General features: G+C 44.7%; 1 protein-coding gene across 1 annotated transcript in view; it reads left to right on the top strand.

Annotated features, from left to right (window-relative positions):
- DNAH8 (dynein axonemal heavy chain 8) overlaps window positions 1-16,766 on the top strand; it is a 525,323-nt gene that overhangs the window by 241,225 nt on the left and 267,332 nt on the right. Inside the window, exon 33 of the mRNA XM_026649503.1 lies at window positions 9,369-9,506. Within this exon, the coding sequence (XP_026505288.1) occupies window positions 9,369-9,506 (138 nt within the window). The remainder of the gene's footprint in view (window positions 1-9,368; window positions 9,507-16,766) is intronic.

Genomic DNA, 16,766 nt, shown 5'->3' with positions numbered 1-16,766 from the left:
GCACAAGGTATTTTGTTTTTATTTAGGTTTCTCTACCTAGATAAATATATTGGTATGATATCATTTAAATACTAAATATAAATATTTCTTTGTAAGTCAGTCCTCCAGCTTTTTAATAATTTTTGTTAATATTCTATGAATTCCATCCAATTTATTGAAAACTTTCTGGTATTGAGACAGCCAGAACTATATACAGTATTCCAACGGTTTTCCAACCTCTGCTGTATAGAAAGCAACAATCATCCTGGTCCATGATACAATGCCTGTACAAAGGCAGCCCAAAATTAATTAGAAATTGTATTAATATAATCTTGCAAATTCATGTCAAACTCGTTGTCCCCTGCTAAATCCATTTCTGCTATACCTATTTAAGCATTATTCTATAATTTGATAGTCTTGGACATCCCCCTGCCTCTCATATTCCACAGCTTTATGGTCAGAAGTTCATTTATCTGGCCTTTCTATACAAACCAGTTAATCATTTCCTCCAGTTTCTTAAACCATTTCAGGAGGGGAATATTAAAAGAAATCTTCAAATAAAAAACTAATATGTGGGCAATACGGATCTTATTAATATAACTTTTTTTCCTCCAAATTAACAAATGTAACCTAGGGCTTGTCTACACAGGGGGGTTAAACTGGGTTGAGTTGAACTAATATAGTTTGAAAACACTTTCATGCACACAACACCATTCATTGTAATGCATTAACTGCATTTATCAAACTCTGGAGTCCTCTTTCAAAGTGAACTAAGTTTGTGTTAGTTCAGTCTATTGTTTATGTGCATGCATTGCAGCTGCACACTACTTTGGCAGTCCTCCAACTGCTATCCCACACTGCTTTGTGGGCGACCATCACTGACTTGTCCATTTACCTGTGTGCCCTCCACTGCTCTGGTGTCAAGTTGACTGGATGTCCCCATTTGCTCCTTGATTAAAAAAATATCTGCATTGCTGTGATATTGCCTTACAACATGCCTTGAGCAGCTGCTTGGAGCTGTACTGAGACCCTTGATCTTATCCACAATCTGGGAAGAAGCATCAATGCAGGAAGATCTTGTGGCCAGGCACCAGAATAAAGATAATTTTGTGTACATTGCTAAGCAGATGTCTGTGAGGCACCAGAACCAGATCACCTACCAGTGCAGAATAAAGACCAAACAGCTCAGGAGAATGTACATTAAAACCAAGGATACCAAGAAAGGTCCAGCAGTGGAAATGCGATCTATCCATTTTTGAAGGAGCTGGACACAATTTTGATCCATTACACCAGAAGTCGGCAACCTCCGACACGCAGCCCATCAGGGTAATTTGCTGGCGGGCTGTGAGACATTTTGTGCTGGCCACCGCTTCCCACAGCTCCCATTGGCTGGGAACGGTGAACCGCGGCCACTGGGAGCTGCAAGGAGCCGTGCCTGCGGGCGGTCAATGTAAACAAAATGTCTCGCAGCCTGCCAGCGGATTACCCTGATTGGCCATGTGCCGAAGGCTGCCGACCCCTGCATCACACCACTACTGAAACTTGCCTCCCCCTCTGCTGCCCCACTCCAAGGATGAGCAGCAAGAGTCATCGGAGGATGAACATGAGGAGCCTACTGAAAAGCTGTCCCCAGCAAGCCATGATGTGTTCAGGACTCAGAACCTTGTTGCCAGATAGAAAGCGATCCTGATTCCTGCCATGTAGGAACTGAGCATGATGCCTAGCCAATTCCTAGCCTGAAATACAGGCCAGGATTGAGGAGACACATCCTATTGAGGAAAACTTGTCATGTATGTATCTGTCTTTAAAATGTATTATTATTATGCTATACTGCCATGCTACCTTCTGTTCTGGATGCCTAACGGCCACAGCCATTTTAGGCAGATATGAACTAGGAGCCTTTCTGAGTCTCCAGCCCCCTCCTCAACTCCCTCCTTTGCCCCATACATTTTGCTTCCCCCCGCCAATACATGTTTTCAAAATAGAAGCTGCTCATGCCAGAAAATGACCTGTCTCATGTTAAAGCCCTGATTATCAACCATTTTGAAGCCCGCACCATGACCTATCTACCTATGTTCCTTTCCCCTCCCCACATCTGTCCTGCCTGGTGACCTCATGCCACAGTATATCAGGCGCCACTGGCCCACGCCCTCTGTTTCTTCTTACCGCTAGAGCACAGGCATCCTCTGCAGCCTTCCTTGCTCAAGTGCCGATCCAAGAATTTGTCGGGCCGCCACCTGGTCGTCCGTTCATACCTTTGCCTTGCACTATGCACTGATCCAGCAAGCTTGAGATGATGCTGGCTTTGGCAGAGCAGTGCTGCAAGCTGCACGACGGTGAACTCTGAGACTACCTCCATTGATACTGCTTGCGAGTCACCTAGAATGGAATTGACATGAGCAAGCACTTCAAAGAAGAAAAAACTGTTATCTACCTTTCGTAACTGTTGTTCTTCGAGATGTGTTGCTCATGTCCATTCCATTACCCATCCTCCTGCCCCTCTCTCGGAGAGGTCAGCAAGAAGGAACTAAGAGGGCATTGGCTGGCGGTGCCTGATATACTGCAGCATGAGTGTGGCACTCTAGAGGGCACCACAGCTGGCCCTATGGGTACCACTAAGGCAAAAATCTGACGGACGCGCATCTGAGCGCGCACGCACCTACAATGGAATGGACATGAGCAACCATCTCGAAGAACAATAGTTACAAAAGGTAAGTAACTGGTTTTTATGCACAGCATCACCTAGTGGCTGAACAGTATAGTACAGTTTAGCATTCTATTACATCTCCTCCTTAAAGTTTCTACATTCCTATCGTTTACAAAATGTATACTTAGGAGAGGCTCATATACCAGAGAAGTGTACCTTCTGTCAAAAATTGAAGGCAAGGACAAGAAAGAGCTGTGAATCGAAGCTGAGGCTCCTGATGACGGAGAGTTCTCTGAGACCAGCCGCTGACCCTAGTTCTGGGACTCCCCCAGAGCAACAATCCCCGATGCAACCATCAACGTCCATAGGACATCAAACTCTGGTGGCATCAAAGAGGAAATCTACTGATTCCTCTCACAAAAGCTCATAAAAGAGGGCTACAGTTTCTCAGATTGAAGAATTGACTAGGAGAAAGAGATCCCTGGCAAAATCAGTGACCTTGGTACCGACAGAGCCGCAGCGCAGTACCCATGAGACATTAGGCTCATTAAGTACCAGTACCAGCACTAAGCCTAAAAACCAGAGGGGCAAAGCTAAGTAGCGTCGGTACCATCTGACAAGAAATTGGTAGAGACCAGAATACCTCTTCTAAACGGCATCTCTGGAGACAAGGAAAGCCACAGTACTGAGCACTTCAATCAGAGAGACCTCTTCTGGCTGATCATCAGACAAAAGACTACAGCTACCACTGACTCCTTGATATTCATTGGCCTTTCTAGACAAACTTTGTCGGTACCAATTACCACGGCAGTACCACAGGAATTTCATTTCTCCAAGGACCTCTTGGTTTCAGAGAAACTGGAATCCCTGCTGCTTGGTACTGGTGGTGTGGTACTGACCACTGTGACGGGTTGGATCACAGAAACCCCCTTGGGAGCTGCCACCCGATGTGCCAAGACTACCCCTGCTTCTGTTTTCCCTGCCAGCTCAGGATTCCAGCACCCTGTCTTGCTGAGCCAGCCACTCCTGTCCGGCTCCAACACAGGCCCCGGGTCTGAATCACTTGTCCCGAAGCTGCAAGTTTACCTAAAAACAGCTCACAAGAGTGTGCTTGTCTTTAGCACTCAGATGCCCAACTCCCAATGGGGTCTAAACCCAGATAAATCCGTTTTACCCTGCATAAAGCTTATGCAGGGCAAACTCATAAATTGTTCGCCCTCTATAACACTGATAGAGAGATATGCACAGTTGTTTGCTCCCCCAGGTATTAATACATACTCTGAGTAAATTACTAAATAAAAAGTGATTTTATTAAATACAGACAGTAGGATTTAAGTGGTTCAAAGTAGTAACAGACAGAACAAAGTAAGTCACAAGTAAAATAAAATAAAATGCGCAAATCTATGCCTAATCAAACTAAATACAGATAATCTCACCCTCAGAGATGCTTCAGTAAGTTTTTCTCAGACTGGACACCTTCCAGGCCTGGGCACAATTCTTTCCCCTGGTACAGCTCTTGTTCCAGCTTAGGTGTTAGCTAGGGGCTTCTCCATGATGGCTCCTCTCTCGTCTCTCCTGTTCCACCCCTTTATATATCTTTTGCATAAGGCGGGAATCCTTTGTCCCTCTGGGTTTCCACCCCCCCTCACTGGAAAAGCCCCAGGTTAAAGATGGATTCCAGTTCAGGTGACATGATCACATGTCACTGCAAGACTTCATTACTCACTTGCCAGCACACACATATACAGGAAGACTCACAGGTAAACAGCCATCTGCAGACAATGGGAGTCATCAAGATTCCAAACCATCATTAATGGCCCACACTTTACATAATTACAATAGGCCCTCAGAGTTACATTTTATATTTCTAGTTTTAGATACAAGAGTGGTACATTTATACAAATCAGATGATCATACTCAGTAGATTATGCGCTTTGTAATGATACCTTACAAGAGACCTTTTGCACGAAGCATATCCCAGTTGCATTATATTCACTTATTGTCAAATTTTTATAAAACTATCCCAGTTACATTATATTCACTTATATTTTTATAAAACTATATAGACTGCACAACGTCACAACCACATCTCGGTCTCTGGAATTCCCTATGGTACTAGGACACTCACCACCAGCCTCTTTATTTGGTCGACCTCTATCAAGTGAAAATGAAGAGGACAATGATAACTTATCTTTGGTCTAAGTGCAAAGTTTCCCAGGGCAATGCCAAGGGACCAGTCACCTAGAACCATGACAGGACTGACAAGGCCCACCCACTTGGTATGGATATTTTTGGGTACCATCAGCCATGCCCTTCACACCATCCCAGTGGCTGTACTGGGAGCCATGGGCAGCCTATAGACACCAGTCCTCTAGAACCTTGAGTGTCTCCCATAGGGATAGAGGAAGATGATCTCCCTCAGTTTCCATTTCTAGACTCCCTGATCCCCAAGAGGAGACCTTTGAGAAGCAGGAGGCAAGGCTGGATCAAGAAATTACTCCAGCAATAAACATTTCCACTCCAGGTGAAGCCGTGATGCCTCCTCAACCATCTACGGCACACAACCTTAAGCAATTTTTGGACCTCACTAGGAGAGTGATAGACACACTTCAGATCCCCCTTGAAGAAATAAAGGAGTTGCAAAACAAGCTGTTGGACATCCTCCATACATCCTCACCAGCATGTATTGCATTCCTGATCAACAAGGCCTGACTAGACCTAGGCAAGGTCATCTGGCAAACGCTGGCCATGATAACTCCCACATGCAAAGGGCAGACAAAAATATTATGTCCCCTCTATGATTGTGGACTTTTTATTTTCCCAACCATCCCCAAATTCCCTTCTTGTATACACTGTAAACACACGTGGCAAATAGCACCATGCTAAATCAACACCCTACGACAAGGACTGGTAATGACTCGCCTTATTTGGCAGGAAGTCATATTCATCAGCAACCTTACAATTTCAGATTGCTAATTATCAGGCCCTTATGGTTAAATATTATATCAATTATGGAAAACTTAATGCCTTTATTAAACATCTCCCAAATGATCAAAGAGAACAGTTCCAAGCCGTCATTGCCGAGAGCCAGTTTCTGGCAAGGACAGCAATACAGACTGCATTAGACGCTGGAGACACAGCTGCCTGCTCCATATCAATGGCAGTAGTGATGAAGAGAGCTTCCTGACTTCACCTTTCCATTCTCCCAAGAGAAGTCTAAATGACCATGGAGGACCTTCCATTCAAAGAATCCAAACTCTTTGCAGAAAAGACAGACGCCTCACTATGCACACTGAAGGACTGAAGAGCCACATTATGCTCTACACACTGGCACAAAAAAGACAGTACGGTAAGTCACAGACATCACAAAGATCCCGACCAGCTCAGTTTCCTCCATCTCAGAGACAATACAAACCCCAGCGGAAGAGACAACAGGTGCAAAAATGAAAGCCTACGGCTCCCCAAACTTAACTGTGCAGCCCTCAATGTCGAAACATCAATTTTGATACATTGGTTGAGGCCCCAAGCAACTACTGCCATCATCAATTGCTGCAAAACTCGAACCATCTACAACCCTTTGGACACTGCCTTATTCTTTTTCAACAAAACTGGGAAAAGATAACATCAGACAACTGGATACTGGAGATCATCTCCAATGGTTATTCAATCCATTTTACCTCCCTCCCTCCTACCCATCCACCCTCCCCGCCCTCTTCAGGGACTCCTCTCACAAGAGCCTGTTAAGTCAGGAAATAAATCATCTCCTAAACCTCGGTGCTATAGAACCAGTTCCAAATGAACACAGAGGGAAGGGTTTCTATTCCAAATACTTCCCAATATCGGAAAAAAACAGAGGATGGAGACCCATTCTCAATCTGAGAGCACTAAACAAATATGGAAAGGCACAAAGATTCAAGATGGTTACATTAGCAGCAATAATTCCATCTCTAGACCAGGGAGACTTCTTCTCAGTCCTCGACCTACAAAGATGCTAATTTTCACATTGTGATTCAACCATCCTACAGAAGGTTCCTCGGGTTCACTTTTGGTCAAGACCATTTTCAATACAGGGTACTTCCATTTAGCCTGTCATCTGCACCCAGCGTGTTCTTGAAGGTCCTATCTGTGGTAGCGGCCCACCTTCACAAATCAAGAAACATGATGTACCTTATCTAGATGACTACCTACTCAAGGCATGAGCCTTTGATGACACCCTAGTGGCCACGCAAAAGACTACAGATGTATTCATACAATGGGGACTTCAGCTGAACACTCAAAAATTGACTTTGACTCCTGGGCACCATCTGGAATTCATAGGAGCCTATCTTGATGCAGTGAAGGTCAAAGCCTTCCTCCCACTACACAGGTTCAACACCCTAACTGTCTTAATAGACAACATTCAGACCAGCCCCCAGATCTCGGCCAGAAATTGCCTCCAACTACTTGGGCACATAGTGGCAGGCACCTTTGTTATAAGGCATACAACACTTCATATGCATTGCTTTCAGGCATGGCTCAAAACGGTATACGCACCAAACAGAGACACATTGAATAAACAAACTACTGTCGACACTCAAAGACTCTCTCTGAGTGGTGGAAAGATCCTCAGAATGTCTGCACAGGGGTCCCCTTCACACAGCCATCTCCAACATTGAAACTGACAACAGACACATCTTTACTGGGCTCGGAAGCTCATCTAGACAATCACACAGTTTAGGGCAAATGGCCCCCCATAGAATCAATGCTCCATATCAACCTATTGGAGCTCAGACTGGTCAGGAATGCTTGTGCACATTTCCTACCATTGATCAATGGTGAACATATAAAGGTTATGACAGACAACATAGCATGAATGTTCTACATGAACCACCAGGGAGGAGCGAGATCACCATCCCTTTCTGCAGAGGCAGTGAAACTGTGGAATTGATGTATTCGGCACAGCATCATTATATCAGTAGCCTACCTGCTGGGTGTACGGAATACCTTAGTGGACACCTTTTTTTGCTTTTTTTCCCTTCTGTTTGAAACCTTTGTTGCTTTTTTCCTCTTTTTCTGTTCTCCCCTGGCACTTGTTTACTTCTGACACCATGTCATGCTCCTGTATCAGATATAGACTGACTACAGAACTGTCTTCTGAGCAAGATACACACCAGATACGTTCAGTACAAGAGCCTTTAATGTTCTGCCTGTATGGCTCAAATAAGGTATGTTGCCACAGTGGCACCTAGTGGCCGAACAGTATAATACAGCTTATCATTCCATTACACAAGTGGCCTTCCAATAGCTTCATTAACCAGGTCAGCAGAGGATATGCTGGGTCTTCCAGGGTAACCAGAGCAATCGTCACACCATTAATGTCCACAGGGAACAAATTGTCCTTTCTCCATTAATTTAAATAGTACTGAGTTTCAAAAGATCCTTGCGACATGCATCCTTCCAGACCATCTTGAAATTATGTTTGTAAACCTGCTATGGTGGTCAACCAGCCCTTGGAACACCATGGAGAAATACCCATACCTTTCTGTTTATTAATTCTGAGCCTTGGTGTGTGTGTGGCAAATAATAGGCACATGTAAGGCCATCAATTGCCTTACTACAGTTTGAGAACCCCATGCAGGCAAAGTCATCAATAATCTCTTGATCATTACCATGGTTTGTAAACCACTGCAATGGTACCTTATGTATTGCATCACACGCCTTTGTGACAATGGCCACAACAGTTCACCTTCCTATGCCTATTTGGTTGGCTACAGACTTGTAGCATTCAGGGATGGCAAACTTCCATATGGCAGTGGCAACCCACTCTTCTACAGGTAAGGGACATCTCATGTTGGTACAGTGCTGCTGCAGTTCTGGTACTAGTTCAGCACATATCTCCACATATCCTGGAGTAGCAGTTGCTCAGCATTATCCTCTTCTTCCTCATCGTCTTTTGGCTTCTTCTGCTGCTGCTGCTGAAATTCAAGCTTCTGTTGCTGCCACATCATCTGCTTGGTGGTGTACTGGGCAAAGTCCAAAATCAAAGTTATCGAGCTTCAAAAGCTGAAATACAGCCAAAGGAGCTTTTGCATATTTGTAGTTGCCAGCACAGTGTTGTGGAGCATAGTTAGGTCCGTCCTGACCAACAGCAATTTGAAAATGGTGCTAGTCTACCCAGAAAGGAAGCATGTGATTTTTACAAATGTGAACCCACTGGGCTTCTGCTATTCATCCCACAATGCATAGCGAGAAAAATCCCAGAATGCACATGCTGAGCGGCGAAGCAAAGGACCATAGGATATCCTCAGAGAATGCCATGTGTTTAGTACACAGCAAGCTGCTACCATGTGAACACAATGATACAAATTGAAAGAGGGCACAGCTGACTTGTGTGCATGCTATTAGTGCGGCTTGCCTGTTGCATGTGAACTAATGTGCATCAAATCAATCTGGTTTAACCCTCAACATCTCCCCCATAGACAAGCCCCTAATTAGTCTACCTGAAACTTTTGCAATATTGTTATTAATATCAAACAACTTGATTATTGGGCTATTCGGACTAGTACTTCACATTGTTTTATTACTTGATTGCTGTTATTGTTCTCTTTGCTAGAGTACATAGAAGACACAGCTTTCTATCCCCAAAGGCTTGCATTCTAAAAAGATTTTAGTTATTCTTCTGTACTCATAATAAACGAGCAGAAATTATTACACCATCTTTCAGTAGCTGATTCTAATGGTTGATATGGTTTTTATCTTGCAGGAAGGAGCTAGGATTGCTTCAGAAATTATATGGATTATATGATACTGTAATGAACAATATCAGTGGGTATTATGAGATACTTTGGACAGATGTAGACATTGAAAAAATTAATGCTGAACTTTTGGACTTTCAAAACAGGTATTTTTCCTAATATGAACTTTTTAACAGGTTAAATTTGAATATAAATAATGATAACTGCGTTACAAATAACTTAGTATCTTTAAAGCATCTTGATATATATAAATTTGGGAAATTTGTTAATAGCGTTATCACAGGGTGACTGGCTCCTTTGAGGGGATACGAGTCCCAGCCCCAACTATTACTAATAAGGTGCCTCCTGGCTGAGGTTGTGGGGCTAGGTTCAGGTGACAACCTGAAGATTACCTGCTCTTTATAAAGGCCAGCAGGAGCTTAGTGTTGGAAAACTGTAGGGGAAAGAACCAAGTTTTTAGGTGATTCCCACACAGATGGCTTAGAGAGTGAACTGTAGGGAGTAGAAAAGCTGCTGCAGAAATCCCTGGGTCAGAGAAAGGATGGGGAGGGACTGAGAGAGATGAGGGAAAAGCCACTTGGAACAGTAAACAATGTTGGGTGAACTATATATTTGGGAATTTTGCCCAAATTTTCTGTTTAATCAATAAACTGTGCCCAGAGGCAAGGACCCACAACGGACTCTGGTGTGACATTGATCCTACCTGGACTACTGAGCTAGCTCACTGGTTTACAGTATTGACTATAAGATTAAAATTTGGAAATCTGTTGAAACATTATATACTATTCTTAAAATATATAGGTAACCTAAAATAACTTGAGATACTGAACACCTTTTACAGTAGGTATTCCTGTTATATAATCAGTGGGTGTACTATTGCAGTATTCTTGAAAAATTAAAAATATTTTGATACTTTGAAGTCTAATGAGGATTAAGTCATAGTTTGCTCACAAAAAAGTTTTCTAATTTTTTTAATTTATTTTATTTTTAGTGCTTTAGAAATTAGCTTTAGTATTATGTGAGGAAATATAGCATGGAGGATGGGGGCTAGGTTTATGGGACAGAGTAGATTTTTTTTGTTCAGCGTAGCTTCTTTCCTCATTCACCACTAATGGCGTTGATGCTCCCGCCCGTCCAAGGAATTTGGAGGCAATCCAAAGTTGTTGCTGGAGGCTCCAGGGCCTCATCCTTCAGTTCAAGCTACCAGATGTACAGCCTCTGGTGGCATAATAAATTGGTGGTTCAGTTTCTCCTGTGCACTTTGTTTTATAACTTTAATTTTTATTTGTTGTTGGGCAGCAGTAATTTATAATCTTTCTTCCATGTTCTCCTTCTTCCTTGGATTGGGTATTTGATAGTGTGGTGGTTTCAGTCACCTGGATCTGTCACTGCTGTGCCTCCCTTCTGGGATTCTTCTGCCCGCCCTGCTCTCCCACAAACATTGGGCTAAATCTAAGTGGTGTTCCCTATGTGAGGCAGCATGTACTGGCACTACAGAGGGCAAATTATAGCCTGGCTGTTCACAGCTAGCCAAACCTTGCATAGCCAGGGCACAAGTCTCAGAGTTGAACGGATATGTCAGGACATCACCTTCTCCCACGAGCTGTGACTCCAATACAGAGAAGTCTGGATGTTCTGAACATTTTGGGAAGAGGGATGAGAAGGATGTTATCTGTCTAACCCAGAGAGTAAGTCCAGCATCAGAACTGGGCTGGAGTAGAAAACCTCCTGAAAGGATTCAAAGTCATATTTTTACCCCACCCCAGTATTGAAGTGGGTACTTAGTTCCCTAAGGAAAAAGCAGGGCTCCTACAAAGCCCTTTTCCTCCCATGATTCATAGATTCTAGGACTGGAAGGGACCTCGAGAGGTCATTGAGTCCAGTCCCCTGCCCGCATGGCAGGACCAAATACTGTCTAGACCATCCCTGATAGACATTTATCTAACCTACTCTTAAATATCTCCAGAGATGGAGATTCCACAACCTCCCTAGGCAATTTATTCCAGTGTTTAACCACCCTGACAGTTAGGATTGAAATTGCCTTTAGTTTCATTGGAGGAAACTTTGCACCCTGTTTTTGACATACTTGAAAATACTTCTTCAAATAAGGTTTCTCTGTCCCTTTTGAATGGTTTATAGCAATCAGGAAATCAAAATGGAATACCCCATCTTCTTGACAGCCAATTGCAAGAAAGGTGGATAAGCTTTACCAGATTCCGTAAGAAGGGACCAGGAAAGGAGAGCAATACATCAGCGAACAGATAATCCAGGATGTTTTTGGAGAGTGTTGGGCACAACTTCCAGGTGCAAGTGCTGGAGGAACCAACTAGGGGTCGTACTCCTCTTGAGCTGCTGCTCACCAATAGAGAAGAATTGTTAGGGGAAGTAGAAGTGGGTGGCAACCTGCGCACCAGTGACTATGAGAGGTCGAGGTCAGGATCCTGACAAAAGGAAGAAGGGAGAGCAGCAGAATACAGACCCTGGACTTCAGAAAAGCAGACTGACTCCCTCAGGGAACTGATGAGCAGGGTCCCCTGGGAGACTAATATGAGGGGGAAAGGAGTCCAGGAGAGCTGGCTGTATTTTAAAGAAGCCTTATTGACGGCACAGAAACAAAGAGGATGGAGCTAGGCTGTTCTCAGTGGTGGCAGATGACAGAACAAAGAGCAGTGGTCTCAAGTTGCAGTCGGGAAGGTCTAGGTTGGATATTAGGAAAAACTATTTCACTAGGAGGGTGGTGAAGCACTGGAATGGGTTACCAAGGGAGGTGGTGGAATCTCCATCTTTAGAGGTTTTTAAGGCCTGGCTTGACAAAGCCCTGGCTGGGCTGATTTAGTTGGGGTTGGTCCTGCTTTGAACAGGGGGTTGGAATAGATGACCTCCTGAGGTCTCGTCCAACCCTAATCTTCTATGATTCTATGAAGGGTTTTCTTTCTTTCATGTACATTCTCCACCTAATTCTCAGGTAGAGGCTTCAACAACTCAAATGCCAAGATTAGGATAATTTACATTCTACTGTCAGTGACAGAGAAGGGAAAATACTGGATTCTTTGAGAGGGAAGCTATTCTCATCATCTTTTCTAACTAATAACCCATTATAACTCGATCCAGTTTCACCTGTGGAACAAAATGTCTCTGTTCACCAACAACCTCTCTGATGACCACTCCAGAATGGCTAATGCCCTCATTAAAGAGAGATTATGTTGCTAAACATACACTGAGGGCATCCTTTGATGTCTCATACACATCTTCAAAATTGGTAGCAATAACAATAACTCTCGGAAGACATGCCTGGCTACGTTCCTTTTCTCTTCCCTAGGAAACGAAGTCTAAGGTCTCCTTTTAAGAGGAGATTTCCTGCACCTCTTTTCAGATACCAAAGATAGAATTACCAACCTTAGTCTTCTTTGTCATCATCATCTTATTTCAAGGGTAGACAATGCTACTAGCAACAACAACCCTCTACTTTTCAGTCATATGACAGATGCCCATTTAGATCCAAGATGAAGCAAAAGAATTTGTCCACCACGTCTTTACTAGCAGTTAGTCTGCAGGTTTGATATGATGTTCGAGAGCAGCAAACCAACCTTGGAGTCTGTTTCCCTTGCATTTGGAGGCCATTTAGGCCAATGTTACACCGAATAGCTAAAGATCACAATGTATGAAACAGGGAAGCTAGCTCAGATCACAGCAGAGATGAGACACTACAGCTTACACATCCTGGGTGTCAGTGAGAGCAGTTGGACGGGATCAGGAAGATTAACAACAGCCTCGGGAGAAACAATGACAGTGATTGTAGTGGGCCTGGCACCGCAGAGCCCCTTTGTGGCAGGGGCCGGAAAGGTACCGGGGCCTCACCTCTCTAGTCTCGTAGTTTGCGTCTCTACGGGCCGTCTGTTACTGTCAGTCGGTCGTACGCTCTTCTCTCCCCCGGGAGGCGCAGTAGTGCGGCCTAGCGGCCAGGGTCTATATAGTCTCCCTTTGCAGGTGGGGTAGCACGGCCTAGCGGCCAGAGTCCATATAATCCCCCCTTGCAGGCGGGGTAGCACGGCCTAGCGGCCAGAGTCCATATAATCCCCCCTTGCAGGCAGGGTAGCACGGCCTAACGGCCAGAGTCCATATAATCCCTCACAGTTCAAGGTGAGGGGGTAGGGGGATTCGGGCCCACTTTCTCCACCGAGCCCCGACCCAGGGCCCTGATAGCGGCAAGCTCTACTTGCCGCCCGCTCGGCGGGGATCCGCCCGCAACACGCCGAGCGGTAATACAGCTTTAACGCTGTTTATCTCTATTTTTCCCCTGAGTCACTTCCTACCGGGAATGGCAGTGCTTCTGCAGCGAGGGGTCCTCCAGTCTGTTCGTCCCCTGGGCCGTCCTCCATCAGGGTCTCCAGTGGTGCCTCGGTAGGGCTGACTCCCGGATCTTGGCTCGCAGGCCCTCTCTCTGCAGGAGCTAGCGGCGTGTGTCCTTCCCCTCGGGCGGTCAGCCCAGACTGAGCTGATCTGCAGGCTTTTATACCTGAGCTCCAGTTGGAGCATGCCCAGCAGAACTTCCGGGGCAGGGCTTCCTCTGCCAGGAAGGAAGGGTTAACTCCTGCTATACTAGTGCGGGGCCGCTCTGCCCCGTCACAGTGATGAAGAAGTAAAAGAAATTCTACCTTAAACTACAGGCAGAGTTAGAGAGTACCTAACTATCGTCATGGGAGACCTGAATGCCAAGGTCAGTAAGGACAACACAAACAATGACAGAGCAATGGGAAGACAAGGGTGTGGCATCATGAATGAAAATGGAGAAAGGCTTGTTGATTTCTGTAATATGAATGATCTAGTCATCGGCGGAACCCTATTTGAACATCATGAAATTCACAAGCTGACAGTGTTCTCCAAATGGCAGAGATAAGAACCAGACTGACCATATCATGATCAATGGCAACGCTCACTGACAGATATGAAAGTGAGAAGGGGTGTTGATGTTGGCAGCGACCACTACCTTGTGACAGCCTCCATCAAGCTAAAACTAAGAAGTGTGGGTCCACCAAACAAGGAACATAGCCGTTATGATATTGACAAGCTAAAGTCCCTTGAAATACAGAAAGCCTTCGTTCTGCAGTTAACGAACAGGTTTCAAGCACTTGCAGACCTTGATGAAGAGGAGGGGAATGCAGATGAGGATATCAACAAGAAGTGGGACAAAGTAACAGCAATTTATAAATAGAGCAGTGAAGCCTGTCTAGGCTACAGGCAGAAGAGAAGGAAGGAGTGGATTACACCCAGCACATGCAACGCCATAGAAACCAGACGAGCTCTGAAGAAAAAAGTTTTAGATACAAAATCCCAGAAGCTAAAGGACAAATACTATGAGCAGTATAGCAAGGCACACCGGAAGGTCAAACGCCTTGTGAGAGCGGACAAATGGCATTGTATTGATAATCTGGCAACACAAGCAGAGGATGCAGCTGCTCGTGGTGAACAAGGAACCGTCTACAAAATGATGCGGCTTATCAGTGGTAAACGGCAGACTCCGACAAATACTCTCATCAGGAACAAACAAGGACACCTACTAACAACCGAAAAAGATCAAGAAATATGCTGGACAGAGCATTTCAAAGAATTGGTGAACAGGGAGCCACCTAAAGACAAAGCAAACATCCAGGAGGCAGAAGATCTTGATATCAACACAGACACCCCAACTAAGGAAGAGATCATTCAAGCCATGGGCGACTCACTGGAGAGTCCAACAGATCCTTTGTTGCTGCCCATGCCAGTGTCCTTTGTTCCTGTGAGGCTGGGCTGGGTTTGTCCCATACATGCCCTGATGAGGTGTGAACTGCCACTCTGTTCCTGGAGAGTTTTGCCTGGGCTTGTTTTAAGCCATGAGAACACATTTTCAGCCTCATAACTATATACATGAAATTACAGCCTATAACATTACTATAGCAACAATGCTCAGTGCATCATGAGCCTTCCGAAGACACCCAACATGACAAACTTTGTATTGGATACCACACAATCATATTATAAGGATGAACATGGGGCTGCAGGGTGTTCCCCCAAGATACAGAGTGTCACAATAATTTAAGTCACTCAGGGATGTGAATAATCACACGGCTGAGCAATGTAAGTTATACCGACCTAAGCACCGGTGTAGACAGCGCTATGTCGGCAGGAGAGCTTCTCCCGCCAACATAGCTACCAGCTCTTTTGGGAGGTGGAGCAATTAAGCTGACGGGAGAACTCTTCCCGTCAGTGTAGAGCGTCTTCATCAGAAGAACCTCTGAAGCACTTCTAGTGTAGATGTGGCGCCAGACTGCATACATGACACCAGTCATGCCTCTCTCCCTTTTACGCTCAGTGTTATAGAAATACTGTCACAGGGTACCTGGTCCCTGTGAGTAGAGTTGGACTACGCTCCCTTGTGTCAGAACAGGTGAGCCCAATCCAGACAATTAAAGGTGGTTGGGCTATACCTGAGGTTTTAAAGGGCAGGGAATGAAGGAGGAGAGGGTGATTGAGACAGGCTGTGCCTGTGAAAGAGAAGCCATAGTGGAGTGGAGCTAAGTCCAATGGTGTGTCTCTGGAGGAAGGGGCCAGGTGGCTGGGGAAGCAGCCCTGGGGCTGCTGCTCCACGAAGGGAGGACAGCTGATTAAAACTAAGAAGCTGTCAGGAGAGGAGCACCAGAGATCCCTCTAAGGAGTGGCCCTGAAGTCTGAGACAAAGGAGAGAGTTAAAATACTGTTTTCTGTTTGTTTACTTGCCTGTTTTAAGAAAATAAACCATCCTCAAGGAGATTGGGAGTGGCAGTGTGTGCTTGGAAGGTGGGAAGAAGTGACAAATACATAGTGATCAGCTAAACTAAGGCGCACATATGGATCATAAAAATATAACCAAAAATTCTTACATTCATCACGCACCTTGGAAGGTGTTAACACTGGTTTTATGACCCATTACAAAAATGTGTATAACACACCCGGCTGTCTACTAACCCTCCATTGTCCTATGACTGCAGAGGTGTTAACTGTGCACTTCAATTTAAAAGGGCTCCTACACCATGTGTGAACCCCTGATGCTTAACAGTCTGTCCCACCTTGTATTTAGCTTGGACACGGATTACTTTTTCCAGGTATGAAGAGCTCTGTGAAGTTCAAAAGTTTGTCCTCTCTACTAACAGAAGTTGGTCCAATAAAAGATATTATTTCACCCACCTTGTCTCCCTCATATCCTGGGACAACACAGCTACAGCAATAATGTGACACAAGTGACATCCCTAGAAAGCTAAAAGTATATCTTAAACATATAGAGTGCAGACACTAATTGTTCTCTGCACATATCATTCCATCCAAAATGTCAGGGCTTTAGGGCCACAAATTGCTTTAGGCAAGATGTTAAAATCCTGCACCAGTTGCTATGC

The sequence above is a fragment of the Terrapene carolina genome, unplaced genomic scaffold, assembly GCF_002925995.2.
Source record: "Terrapene carolina triunguis isolate 2854851 unplaced genomic scaffold, T_m_triunguis-2.0 Scaffold85, whole genome shotgun sequence".
Taxonomy (NCBI): Eukaryota; Metazoa; Chordata; order Testudines; family Emydidae; genus Terrapene; species Terrapene triunguis.
Note: the sequence above shows the minus strand (reverse complement) of the source record. Positions and strands in the feature narration are given on the sequence as shown.